At 50.9% G+C, this 13,636-nt stretch overlaps 1 protein-coding gene across 3 annotated transcripts; it reads left to right on the top strand.

Annotated features, from left to right (window-relative positions):
• The first annotated feature begins 5,912 nt into the window (after window positions 1–5,912).
• Window positions 5,913–9,962, top strand: LOC145535923 (uncharacterized protein CXorf49 homolog). 3 transcript variants are annotated; one of them, XM_081564265.1, is made up of 6 exons: window positions 5,913–7,362; window positions 7,987–8,143; window positions 8,681–8,757; window positions 9,040–9,085; window positions 9,469–9,539; window positions 9,648–9,962. In XM_081564265.1, the coding sequence occupies exons 1-5, from the start codon at window positions 6,073–6,075 to the stop codon at window positions 9,504–9,506; spliced, it is 1,608 nt and encodes a 535-aa protein (XP_081420391.1). In that variant the 5' UTR covers window positions 5,913–6,072; the 3' UTR covers window positions 9,507–9,539; window positions 9,648–9,962. The 3 variants fall into 3 exon arrangements, with proteins under 3 accessions (XP_081420391.1, XP_081420392.1, XP_081420390.1); XM_081564266.1 differs by lacking the exon at window positions 9,469–9,539 and having other exon boundaries at window positions 9,794–9,962; XM_081564264.1 differs by lacking the exon at window positions 9,469–9,539.
• The last annotated feature ends 3,674 nt before the right edge of the window (window positions 9,963–13,636 follow it).

Here is a 13,636-nt window from a genome sequence, read left to right as displayed (position 1 = left end):
TATTAACCCCTGAGACCGAGGAGCTTATTTGTGCCAGTATGGTGGCGGTGGTGATGGTGCTGGTGGTTGGATGGGCTGCATCTCCCTTGCCCGTTTGACACTGCTGTCTTAACACCAACCTTCACCCCTGCTCCCCGCAGCAGCAGCTCTTTTCTTCCTCTTTCTCCTCAGACAGAAACTGAGATCATCGATGTGCTAGACTGGGTGTGCTCCCACCTTCCACTGACACAGAAGCAGTAGGTGGGTGTGCACAACCCTTCAAGCCCTTCCCTTGTTCTTTGTAAGGAGCAAAGTGGAAAGAATTTTCCTTGAATGTCAGCCTCCACCCCGCAGTGAGTGCCCCTACTTTTGTTTCTAGTCTTGTGGCCCAAGTGAAGGCTCCACACTGGTTTGTGGCATCGATAGGGTCGATAGGAAGAATGTCATGTTTTTTAAAATCTCACTGATTGATGAAATGAAACAGGAGTCATCTTCTGGGGCCACCCCGCTGCCTAAAGATAACAAAACTTTTCCGATTATAAATACGGATCCATCTTCTAACCTTGTTGTTCAGAATTCCAGCTGTTATAATGCACCTCCCTTTTTAAGGATGGACCCGAAACAGAAATTGAGGAAACATTTCTCTTGAGACTTTACCTTAAATGACTGAGCATGTAAGGGTCTTCTCGTGCTTATTAGGGATTTTTCATCTCTTTAAACTACATGTGCTTTATTGCTAATTCTTTGACACCATCAGAAGACATTTTGGAAAAAAATTGTTTTGCCCATGATTCTAGGACCCAAATGCCTCAACTGAGTTTGCCCGCATGGTTCCTGCCCCAGAATCACAGACGTACAGAATATTAGAGCTAGATAATCTCACGTAGAAATCTAACAGTTCTACTCCTGAGGGGTGTACAAATGGGGAATCTGAGAGTACAGGGACAGTGCCATGTCAAGGCCAGCAGACAGTTCAACTATACCTCTTCAGTCCCCACTTTGCTGTTTCTTAGGACAGAAGCACCTCCATTGCCTCACACTCAGAGCCCTTGTGGATGGGTGTTGAAGTTGGTACAGCTTCTTCCCAACCTCCTGACTAACTGGAAACAATGAAATCTGTCCCATTTACTGTCAGTTATAGCTAGAGCCTTGTTCACTCACTTGAGCATCCCGGGTGAAGCACTCTCCTTCACTGCATCCACAGAATCTCTAGTGTTTTGGGGTCACCGTGGATTGCTGACCTGACAGGCCTAACGCAAGGTGGAGTAAGGTAGGGCAAGCACTTGATGAGCAATCAGGAGACCTGTCTCTCGCCTCACCTGCTGAAAAGCACTTCCCCTTTCTGAACCTCTTGTTTCTCCATCTGGGAAAAGAGGAAGGTGACCTAGAACAGTGGCTCTCAACCTGGGTTCCAAGAACTTCCTGAAATTGTGTGCAAAGACTTCTTGGGAGGGTGTATGGAGCTTTCAATAGATTCTCAAAGGAGTCCTATTATGGGCTGAGTTGTGTTGCCCCTAAATTCCTATCTTCAAACCTTAACGCTCAAAGTGACTGAATTTGGAGATGGAGCCTTTAGAGAGGTAATTAGGGTTGATTGAGGGAGCTGGTAAAGAATCTGCCTGCAATACAGGTTTGATTCCTGTGTTGGGAAGTACCCCTGGAGAAGGGATACGCTACCCACTCTAGTATTCTTGGGCTTCTCTGGTGGCTAGATGGTAACGAATCCACCTGCAGTGTGGCACACCTGAGTTCCATCCCTGTGTTGGGAAGTTCCCCTGGAGGAGGGCATGGCAACCCACCCCAGTATTCTTGCCTGGAAAATTCCCATGGACAGAGGAGCCTGGTGTGCCACAGTTCATGGGGTCACCAAGAGTCTGACACGACTGAGTGACCAAGCACAACACACACAGAGGTTATAAGAGTGGGGCCCTAATCCCATAGGATCTGATATCCTTAAAAGAGGAGGAGTTACCAGGTCTCTCGCACTCTCTCTCTCTGTCTCCATCCACACACAGAGGAAATGTCATGTGAGGAAACAGAGAGAAGGTGGCCAACTGCAATACAAGAGGAGTGCCTACACCAGGAATTGAACTTGCTGGCACCTTGATCTTGGACTTCTAGTATCCCGGACTATGAGAAACTAAATGTCTTTTGTTTAAGCCATCCGGCCTGTGGTATTTGGTTTTGGCAACTCGAACAGACTAACGCAGGGCCCATAACCAAAAAAAAGGTTCAGAGCCATTGGACCCACTGGTTGCCAGAAACCCATCCTGGACATTCATGTTTCAATACAACGATTTTAGGCACTTGCAGATTTCTTGAGTTCTTGCTTCGAACAGTGCAGAATATCATTTATTGCAACATACTTCCTCTGCTAATAGTTGCGTAACACAGATTTGTATCTATATAAACCCAAAGGCCAGAGTTTAAATCCTGATTCCACCATCTACTAGATGTTTGACTTTGGACAAGTTATCGCATGTTTGTGCCTCGAATATAAAGTAGGGATAACATTAGTGTCTCCCTCACATGGCTGTTGTGAGAATTAAATGACATAATGCATGTAGAGGGCCTAGCACATAATCAAGTTTCAACAGATATTAGTAGCTTTTGTGATGAAAATATAAGTAGCAGTCAGGGTTTTTTGCCCTTATAAACAACACTGTTGTGAGCAAACCTCTTTATACACAGAGAATTGTTTTTAAGCCCTTAGCTGGATTAACTAAGAGGAAAAGACTAAAGTAACTGAAATCATAAATAAAAGAGGGGATATTACAACCAACGTGACAATAATAAACAGGATTTTACAAGAATATCATGACCAATTGTGGCAATAAATTGGACAACCTAGAAGAAATGGATAAATTCCTAGGAACACACAATCTACCAGAACTGAATCAAGGAGAAACAGAAAACACAATAGACCAATAATGAGATTGAATCGGTAATGACAACCCCCCAACACACACACACACAAAATCAGGATCTGATATCTTCACTGGAGAATTCCACCAAACATTTAAAGAATTAATGCCAATCTTTCTCAAATGCTTCCAAAAAATCGAAGAAGAGGGAACACTTCCAAACTCATTTTATGAGGCCAGCGTTATCCTGATATCAAAGGCACCAAAAGAAAAGAATACTAGAGGCCACATTCCCGGACGAATGCAGATGCAAAAATCCTCGACAAAATACTAGCAAAGCAATTCAACAGCACATTAGAAGGACTATGTGCCACGGTCAAAAGGGATTTATCCCTTGGTGCAAGGATAGCTTAACATACAAAAATCAATCAATGCAATAAAACACATTAGCTAAATGAAGGACAAAAATCACACGATCTTCTCTATAGATGCACAAAAAATTCAACACTCCTTCATGAGAAAACACAGTCAAAGAACTAGGAGTTGAAAGAAATTACCTCGACATAATAAAGGCCACAACTAACATCATACTCAGTGGTGAAAGTCTGAAATCGCTTCTTCTAAGGTAAGGAACAAGGCAAGGAAGCCCGCTCTCACCATTATGTTAGTATTCAACAACTGGAAGTCATAGCCAGAGCTGTTAGGAAAGCAAAAGAAATAAAAGGCATCCAAGTCAGAAAGAAGTAAAATTATCTCTGTTGAAGATAGCATGCTTTTTTACATGCAAAACTCAAAAGATAACACACACCCATACACACACACATGCACACAACTGGTAGAACTAATAAACAAATTCAAAAAAGTTGTAGGACACAAAATCCAAAACGAAAATTCAGTTGCATTACTATACACTAACAAAGAACAATTTGAAAAGGAAATTAAGAAAACAATTCCATTGACATTAGCAGCAAAAAAAGAATAAAATACTGAGGAATAAACTCAAGCAAGGAGTCAAAAGATGTGTACACAGCAAACTACAAAACATTGCTGAAAGAAACTAAAAAAGACACAAATAAATGGAAAGGCATCTGTCTGCACAGACCGGATTATAAATATTGTTAGGAAGTCCATACTATCTGAGGTGGTTAATTTTATGTGTCAGCTTGACTGGTCCACAGAGTGCGTAGGTATTAATCAAACATTATTCTGGGTGTTTCTGTAGGGTGCTTTTTCATGAGATTAACATTTAAATCAGTCAACTGGATAAAACAGATTTCCTCCTGATAATGTGGGTGGGCTTTACCTAATCAGTTGATAGTCTGAATAAAACGAAAAGGCAGCCTTTCCTCATGTAAGAGAATTCCTCCTGCGTGAAAGCCTTTGGACCTGGGACACCAGCTTCTTTTCCTGCCTTTGGACTCAAACTGAAATATCAGCTCTACTGGTTTGGTTCTTAGGCCTTCTAACCTGGGCTAGAGCTAGACCACTGGCTCTTCTGGGTCTCCAGCTAGCCAACTCACCCTCTAGATCTTGGGACTTACCAGCCTCTACAGTCAAATGAGTCAATTCTTTTACACACACACACACACACACACACACACACACACACACACACTCCACTGAATCTGTTCTTGTAACACACTACCCAGAGTGATCTACAGATCCAATGCAAACCCTATCAAAATCCCAATAGCATGTTTTACAGAAATAGAAAAACTCGTCCTAAAATTTAAATAGAATCTAAAAAGAGATCCTAAATAGGGAAAACAATTTGGAAAAAGAAAAAGTAGAGAACTCACACTTCCTGATTTCAAAACTTTACAAAGCTACATTAATGAAAACTGTATGTTAGTGCCATATTAACAAATAGATCGGTGGAGTAAACTAGAGATCTTAGAAATAAACCCTCACTTTTAGAAGGTGAGCCAGGCCGTGGACTTCCTGATAGAGGAAAAAAATGGCTTTCCTCTCTTTTTTTTTTTTTAAGGTTGAAGATCGTTGGATCAAAGCAAGGACTCTGAAGTCAGATTGCTTGGTTTCAATTCTACCACTGATCCCCATGGGCCAAATGACCTTGGGCCAGTGGCTGAACCTCTCAGTACCTGTTTCCTCACCTGTAAGAGGCTGGTAATCATTAGTACTATAGTCCTAGGAGGGTCACAAGGAAGCATTACTATTTATGTACAGCACTTAGAAGAGTGCCGGGCACAGGGTCCCTGCTCTATAAGTTGCTTTTCATAGATTCAGCCAAATTACCTCCCAAATGGATTTCTTGCACCACCGCCACAGAGGTTTGCTCCTCAACTCACCCACTCTCGGAATGGTTAAGCACTTGGAAGCTTGTCGTCCTAGTGCGGGAAGCCCGATTCGTGGTTTTAGTTTACATCTCCAGGGTCAGCGGTGGTGAGCATCTTTGAAGGGGGGACTGGACAGTGAGACTCTCTCTTCTTTGAATTGCCTCAGAGTGGGGAAAGAGCTGGGGGAGTGAGGTCAACCCCAGACTGTCCCCCAAATCTGCCTGCCAAGAACGTTTGATGGAGCAGTTGAGGCAGAGATGTTACAGAAGAAAACGACAATCCGTTTGTCCTCTGGCCACTTAGGGAGAAGTACGCCGACCACTCATCACTGAGCGCGGGATTCCTCTGCCCATTCTCCCATTGGGTCATAAGACTTGTGGTGGAAGGGAGGCTGGCAAATGCTTTCAGCACGTGCTAGGCGCCCAGCGCCTCCATCCTGACGTTTCATCCTCACCTCCCAGGAGACCAGCGCCCTCAGTACCTTCCTGCCTCCTGCTCCACACACTTTGTACACAGTCAGGGCTCAGGGCTGTGACTCTAACCGGAAAGGGGAGGTGGGACAGGAGGAGGTGGGACGAGAGGCTTGACAGAGGTATACACGCAGCATCACCTTCAGCCACCAACTCGCCATCTGCCGCGATGGCCTTTGGGCTTGGCAGCAAACCACAGGAGGCCCTCGACCCCATTGGTTACACCTCGAGGGGGCGGGCAAAGAAGGCGCGTGCTGGTTGGCAGGAACCGGACCAATGAGGAGGCGCAGCGCTGGCAAGCTGAAAGCTTCGCGAGATTTGCTGCGATCGCCTGCGCGTGCTGCTTTATGGCGCGCTCCAGACGCCGCCCGCCTCGCATGCCCTGACCGTTACCGCCGCCGCCCCCTCGACCTGGTTGATAAATCGTCGCCGCCCCAGGTCCGCGGCCACCCAGGTCGCCACATGAGCTCCTCAGATGATGAGGCGGCTGTTAGGGGAGTGGGTTTCAGCTCAGAGTGCGGGGAGCACACAAGCGGCCTTGAGGTCCGCTCCACAGCTCTGCAGGGACCCAGCCCCGGCCCTGAGCCGGGGGCAGCGCGAAACGGCGAGGGTGAGGGTGGGGATGGCTTCCTAGATCCTGAGTGCTTTGAGTCAGAGCGGGAGGTAACGGAAGCGGGAGGGCAGGTGCTGTGTGGCCGCGAAGGCCGGCCTGGTTCCCCGGCCAACGACCAGGGGGACGTCCTGCAGCTGGCTGACGAGTCAGTGGCGGCCATCCTGCAGCAGCTGGCCAACCTGGACTTGCTGGGCATCTGCAGATGCCTGTCTCCGGAGAGCTACGTGGTCGGCGAAGGGTCTCCCTTGTGGGCCCTCGAGGAGCGACCCGGCAGTCGAGGCGTGGCCGCCCAGAGGGTTGGGGAAGAGGCACAGGCTGAGGCCAGCCCTCTCGAGGTTGGCAGGCTCGAGGCAGGCCGGGCTGGGGGAAACCCTAAGAGAGGCAGTAAGAGTAGGTTGAAGGTGGCTGTGGATCGCCAGCGGCCCCCCTCAGAAAGCCCAGCCGGGCTGCTGTCCGACTCCGAGTCCTCTGATGAGTTCAGTGAGATAGAGCTGATGAGGGTGAGCATTTATGGCAAAGACGGAGGGCAGGCCAAGCTCAACAGCCCCAAGGGCCCCGGGGACACACCCAAACACTCAAAAGTCCAAGGCAGGGAGAATCTCCTTAACGTGCCAGGCACTTGCCAGTCCTCGGCTCTGCGAGGATTAATCTCGGTTGTGGAAAGGCAGGTCAGGCAGGGCGATGCAGAGCAGGGGGACATCTCTCCCTCTAAGAAATTGCAGAGCATGCTCAAGGAGAAGGGGGGCAGCCTGCCCAGGTACCCGAGAGTAGCAGTAGCATCAGCTACTGCAGCTGCCACTACTGGCAGCCTACCGCGGCCCAATCCTAGGAGGAAGGGGGTCCAGGAGAAGAAATCCCTCAGGGGCGTCTCCAAACCTGCCCCGGGGAGAACCTTCCCTTCCTGGGAGCAGGGAATCTCGGCCACTCCCCTGGATCCGGTCACCTTCCCCCCAGTCTCCGGCATCCCGCTGCTTGAGAGGTCCAAGAAGTATGCCTTGGTCCCTTTGGGAGCCAAAGAATCCAAGCAAACCGGCGCTCGGAAGAAATCCATGGCTAGGCGGGCACGGGAGTTGGTGGCAACGATGGCGGTGTCCGGAGAAGACAACGACCCAAATAGAGACCCATTCCCAAAGAGCCGAGTGAGTAGGCCAGGCCCCTCCTCGCTGCCCCCTCTTCCCCCTGCCATCCTCCCCAGGACACAGGTCTTCACCCGTGCTCCCTCTGTCCATCCCTCAGGGGTGGTCATTGGGTGGCCCTCGGTCACTGGGTCATTAGGATGCCAGATTGGGGTCTTTTACTAGGGACAGACGTTAAGGTAGCACTTTGGGTGTGCTGGGCTGGGTTCTCCACCCTTGGCCTGTTTCCAGCCAGGCTGGGGCTGGAGTGGAAGGGAGAGCTGGTAGCTGAATTGATTTGAGGGGCCCCTTAAAAGCTTCACAGAGCTTCGGTGTTTAGACACATCACTTTCCTGAATCCTACTTCCTAGCTGATCCCCAAACCTTCCTTGCAGGGGCCCCAGGCTTTCTCAGTGCCACACTGTTGTCCCCAGCTCAGCTCTGCCTGCTGGCCTGGGGCTGACTTAGAGGGAATGTGCTGAAGAGATCAGCCTTTCAGTTTCCTTTCCAGTTCCCTGCCTCAGCTCGGTCTTGAATCACACGAGGTCTCACACACACAGACATAGACATATAAATGCACTGGTACGCACAGGTGCACGCACACACACACATCCTTACTCCAGGTCAGTGAGAAATCTTTGTTCTTAGCTGACCACTGACAGGGCACCAGCGTCTTGTCCACGGGTGCGTCAAGGAGGACCCAGCAGCACCAACGTCAACATCAGAGGCGGGCAGGATTCAGGAAACTCAGAGCCCGTGGCCATGAACAAGGGAGAAGTCATGCCCAGAGGGCCTGGCCCCTCAGGTGAGTGTCCTGGGTTTTGATATGGGGGCAGGGAACCAGGGGTGAGGGCAGAAACCTCTGTCTGTCTCTCTCTCTTTTCTGGGGCCTCAGCCTTGCTCTCAGGCTGCCTCTTCCATGGGAAACAGGTGTCAGCAGGGCTAGCCCTGGCCCCATCACCTTCTGTGTGGGATTTGTTTGGCAGGGGTGATCGGTGGCAGTGCCCCAACAGCTACTCTGGGCGTAGACCTGCAGGCTAATAGCATTTTCTGTGAAGTGCTGTTCGCCCACATTGCTCTCCCAGGTGCTGGCCGTGGCTGCCGCTCTGGGAGGCTCGAACCCAGAACCACAGTCTTTCGGGACCATGGTGGTAAAATGGCTGCCCCTGAGGAATAGGAGGGGCAGGCCCAGAGAGAAGGTTTGGGCTGCCTGCCGGGCAGAGCCGGGGAGGCTTGATGCTAGCAGAGGGTGGTACTACCTCACCTCACGTTAGACCCTGCTTGGCCCTTTCCACCTCACTGGGAGCCTGGGAAGCTGGATTGTGTGTCCTTTCCCTGTCAGGTGACCACGAACCAACTGACCATCCCCCAAGACCGAAAAGGCGGCAGCAGCCACCTGCAAGGCAGGGCTGTCCTCGGGTAATGCTTCTTCTGGCTCCTGGAAATGCACACCCAAACCCCATGGTGGGATCTGGGTCCAAGTTCAACTGACATGTGTGGGCACCCCCCCCGCCCCCCACCCCGTCCCCATCCCACACCCCAGGGAGGGAGCCCACCTCCTTTCCTCTGAGGAAAGTCTTTCCCTTGCCAGTCTAGACACCTGGCTTTGGGATGGAGGGCCCGGGGGGAGAGGAGAGGAGGAGGAGAGGGGAGGCGGGTGTATACTAACCATTTCTCTTCCTGCTGTGTCTGCTGGCCTAGTGTCTGGTGCTACAGAGAGAAATAGACGACCTTAAGGAGCAACTTGGTATGAGGAACCAGGGACAGAGAGCAGTGGGTTCTTAGTGCAGAAGTGGGGTGGGCCCTTGGGGTGGGTGGGCTGCCGGTGCAGGAGGCCTCGTAGGGACCAGCATTCCTGTGGGGAGGAGAACCTATCACGCCTGACCCTGGAGCGGGCGGTGCATGTTCAGCTGGGCGTGTGGACAAGGAGCAAAGTGCTGTGTGGACTGCGTGCACACTCTGCCAGCCAGGCGAGTCCTAGAGAGCTCCTTCTGATAGGACTTGTAGAGATGCCTTGTTGATCTGGTGTGGCCTCGGAGGTTCTTGTTGGATTCTTTGTGAGACAATTTTTGAATGGTCTGGGCGTGGCCCCGACCTTGAGAGCTGCTGGCACATTTTGTTTCCTTTTAGGAAATGGCTCCACATTTAATTCCGGTAGTGGGGAGTGACGAGGCCCAGAGCTCTTTGCATCGGGGCTGGGGGTATGTGGGTTTCAGGTTGCAGGGCTAGGTGGTTCCCCACGGGGACAGGGGGACAGGCTTCTATGTCCGTCTGTCTAGAGCACCTGTTTATGCCTCTCCCTGTTGCAGCCTCCATGCAGTACCAGGTTGACAAGTTCCGGATCCTTTGAAATGAGTGTTACACACCCCACACCCCTTCCCACAGTCCTGGCTGCTGAGCAGGGCCGTGGGCTGGCCCTGGCTTGAGGTTCTTCCCTGACTCTGCTGTTTCACAGGTTGAGCCCAGTATCTTCCGGCAAGAGGAGCAGTTGTTACCTCCGGGGCCGGCGAGCTGTGGCCAAGCTTGTTGCCTCCTGTTCTGCCTCCACCAGGGCATCCTCTGCCCCTTGTTTTGCCCCCTGTCTGCCCCAGTTTCACAGCAGTTTTTGATTAAAAGGCTTCTCATATTCTGTGTTCTGTCCTCTCTCTGGGGGGTAGGGGTTGGGGGAATGGGGCAAGGTCTGGTGGGGAGCCACTCCGTATCAGAGCCTGTTCCACAACAGTACCTCTGGCATCCTGTGGGGGGCACTCTGGGTCAGCCTGTGCTACCATCCAGGCCGTCAGGCCAGCGGAGCGCCCCTAGTGTGTGTTCTGTGTGGGCTCTGTCTGGCCACCTTGGCACGTCCCTCCTTTTCCCTGAAGGCCCTCTTCTAGTTCTCTAAACACCCTCCTCTGGGGTTTAGGAGTTTCCATTCATTGCTGCCATTCTGCCTCCCTGTCAGAAGGAAGTCATGACCCCCTTACAGAGCTCCAGTCTTTCACCCTTCCCTCACTGCACTCATTGTCCTGCTTACCCTGACCACTCTGCTTTCCTGTCAGAGCACCCTCGATCTCTCCCCTGGCTTGCCATCGATGACCTTGCCTGCATGTTTACTTAAGCAGGTGGTAACAGGCACAGGTTTGCTCATCTTCCCCCTTCCCCTGCCCTACCCTCTCAGTGGAGTCCCTACCCCACCCCACCCCCGGAGCCACCTTGCAAGCAGGAACCTGCGTACTCTCCCCGCTCTCTTCAGCACTCACCCCTGAGACTCAGGCACCAAAACTTTGGCTTCCCCTTCCTTGGGTTCAGTAAAGGGCATGAGGATGAATCTTGGACCCGCTGAACTGGGGAGCAGGATCGAAGCTCAGGGGAACACAGGGGAACACAGGAGAAAAGCTCAGGTTAGTTGCTGAGCTGGTGGTCAGGAGAGGCGTCTGGTGCCAGTCTGGGGCAGAGTGCACCCTGACAGCTAGAGATGGATGGTCCGGTCCTTGGAGCTTTCATATCCTCCCTGCCCTAACCAACTGACCAGCCTACACTCCTGCAGCCTGGATGTCTCTCTGCCCTTGAGTGGAAACGGGCCCATCAGGCTCTATGACAAGTATGGTTGGTAAGTCTGTGTTCTTACAGGGTCTCCATCAAATACCATTCCACCAGCCCCATGACATAGATTTTCCTGCAAATGATACTTCCCGGAGTGTCCCAGCTCAGTCTCCCAGACTACTTGTTAGGGCACACAAGACTGAGTCTGAAATCCATGTTCAATTCCCGTCCCTCCCTCCCGCCCTGAAGTTTGGGGAGGACTTCCTTCTCTCAGCCAAGACCCCAGGGCTGTGCCAGCCTGAGACTCAGAGGGACACATTTGTATTGGAGTGAAATGAGGGTAGGTTCTGCCTGACTCCCTTCCTGAAAGACCACGGTTTTATTTCACAAAAGAGGGTATGATGGTAGGTAGCACATTCAAAGTTGGTGCCTGGGCATCTCTCTGGGTGAATTAAAGTCATCAGGGATAATGCCCCTTGAGGCAGAAAGGTGTGATTCGGGGAGTAATGGAAATAGAGCCTGGTCCAGATTCTGTAAGGCACTGAGTGAGCCGAAGCAAGGGTCGGATCTCCTTTATTCAAGGGGTGTTGTCACGTTCCCAAAACATAGAAGGGGGAGGATGCAGTTCACCAAACCTCAGGACAGGACATCCCAAAATGTTGGAGTCGCTGGAGGAGGCACTGGATCCTACCTTGCGATTCTGTGATGTCTGCCAACTGCTGAGGGTGTGGATGAGTGAAAATGGGAAGGGTGGCTCCGGAGACTACCTGGGACGTGGCTGCCCATCTTAGAAACAGGAGATCCCCCCCCCACCTGGATTACTTGTGGGGAGTTAGGGGTGACTGCACCTGAGCAATGGGGAGCCCTCGGGCCCGCCCTTCCCCCACATTTTGACCTTGACTTCCTTCCGGGGCTCATGGCATGAGGTCAGGTGGACAGAGCACGAGGGTTGGGCCAGTCACAGACCTCAAGGGTCAGCAAAGAACATGCGTGGGACTTACTCCTTCCACTCAGACCCCTCCCTGGAGCAGGAGGGCCTGATCACTTAGTTTACAGCTGATCCGGTGGTTATTGCCTGGTGGTGTAGCACATCTCGCTGTTGTCCGAGTGAGTAGATTTGGCAGAGACCTTCCCGCTGAGGTTTCTGCCCACCGAGACACGTAGGTAAGTTGTGCCTGGGGAGAAGTCAAGCACCAGCATCAGCACCACCCTTGGGCAGAGTGGGGCACGGGACTGTGGTCACCAGGGTGAGGAAGTTGGAGAAGCTCATGGAAGTGGAGGTGCGAGGGCGTGAACACAACCCCTCGCTCACTTTTCACCAGGTTCCCTTCCCTCCTCTGGGCACACAGTTCAGACCAACTACCTCACTATAATGTTGCTGGAAACATATACATCACAGGCCTTGGCTCAGCCCCAAGCCTTCCACTTCCAGCGGGAAATCTGAGGCATAGGTTAAAGAAATACATCTGCGCCCCAGAGGGTAGGAGGAAGGCCGAAGCCCAGCCTCATTCGGTGCACCCCTGTTGCCTTTCCCCCTCATGCCCCTTCTCCAGCCTGGGAGACAGTGACAGCTGCTTTGGAGAGCCCTAGGCCCCATCCTGCCTGTCCAACACCTGGGAAGAGGCTCCCTCCCCATTACACCCCCACCCCACCAGCCCCAGCCCCAGCCCCAGGCCTACCTCTCTCTCTGGACTCTTGAGGGAGATTGGCACAAACAAAGAAGGTAGAGGAGGTGAGTCCTGAAGAGGGAGCCTGGGGTGGTGAGCACAGTAAACTTGCCCAAAGATGTCCAAGTCCTAATCCCTGTAGTTGGCTTGTATTTTCCTTTGCGTGATAACAGTGGGTTATGCTTGCAGATGCAATGAAGGCTGCTACTCAGCTGACTTAATGTGGGGTAAGTTTCACCTGCATTGGCCAGGTTCGGCCGGGCACACTGGGGCTGCCAGATTTTCCACCTTGACTGTCCCTGGGTAACTATCCCAGTCCCTGGAGTGTCCCAGTGTTTGAATGACTGTGGTGTGCTTGATGCCCTTGTGCTCGTGCGATCTTGAAGGCCTGGTAAGTACTGCTCAGATGCAGATGGAGAACAGGCCTGTAGTTTCGAACCCCCCTTTTGTTCCAAGCCAATCACTTCTTCCTCCCTAGTCCTCTTGAGGTATCTGCCAGCCTGACTTTTACCAGGATGATTCACTTTTTGAAAAGGATTTACTATTGCTTTTTATTAAAATAACCCTTCCAAACATAAAAGATTAATTACATTGAATTAAACAGACCATACATATACACGTTGTGGAGCGTGTGAGCCCTCAGTATCACAAATAATCATGAACCAATCAACCCATGTAACTATACTCAGGTGACATAAATGTACATTGCACGTCCAGAAGTCACCGATATGTTCTTTTCTCTGAGGAATCCAAATGGATAAATCTACATACTGCCCGATTCCATTTACTTCACATTCTTGAGGAGGCCAAACTATAGACACAGAAAACAGACTGGGGATTGCCAGGGTCTCGGGCTTGAGATTAGGGGTTAAACTACCAAAGAGAATGAAACAATTTTGTAGCTGATGAAAATGCTTTTTATGTTGATTGTAGTGGTGTTTCCATAATCGAATGTTTGTAGGCACTTAGATTTTTATGTAAATTAATCTCAGTAAACCCATATTATTTAATAAACTGTAGAAAGTACAGTATGAGATCGCAATCAGAGAAGAAAAAGAAACAAAGGGAGTCCAAAATGGAAAAGGAAAATGAAAACTGTCACTGTTTGC

The sequence above is a fragment of the Giraffa tippelskirchi genome, chromosome X (assembly GCF_054371585.1).
Source record: "Giraffa tippelskirchi isolate mGirTip1 chromosome X, T2T-mGirTip1v1.2.pri, whole genome shotgun sequence".
NCBI classification, from domain to species: Eukaryota; Metazoa; Chordata; class Mammalia; order Artiodactyla; family Giraffidae; genus Giraffa; species Giraffa tippelskirchi.
This window is presented reverse-complemented; position numbering and strand designations above follow the sequence as displayed.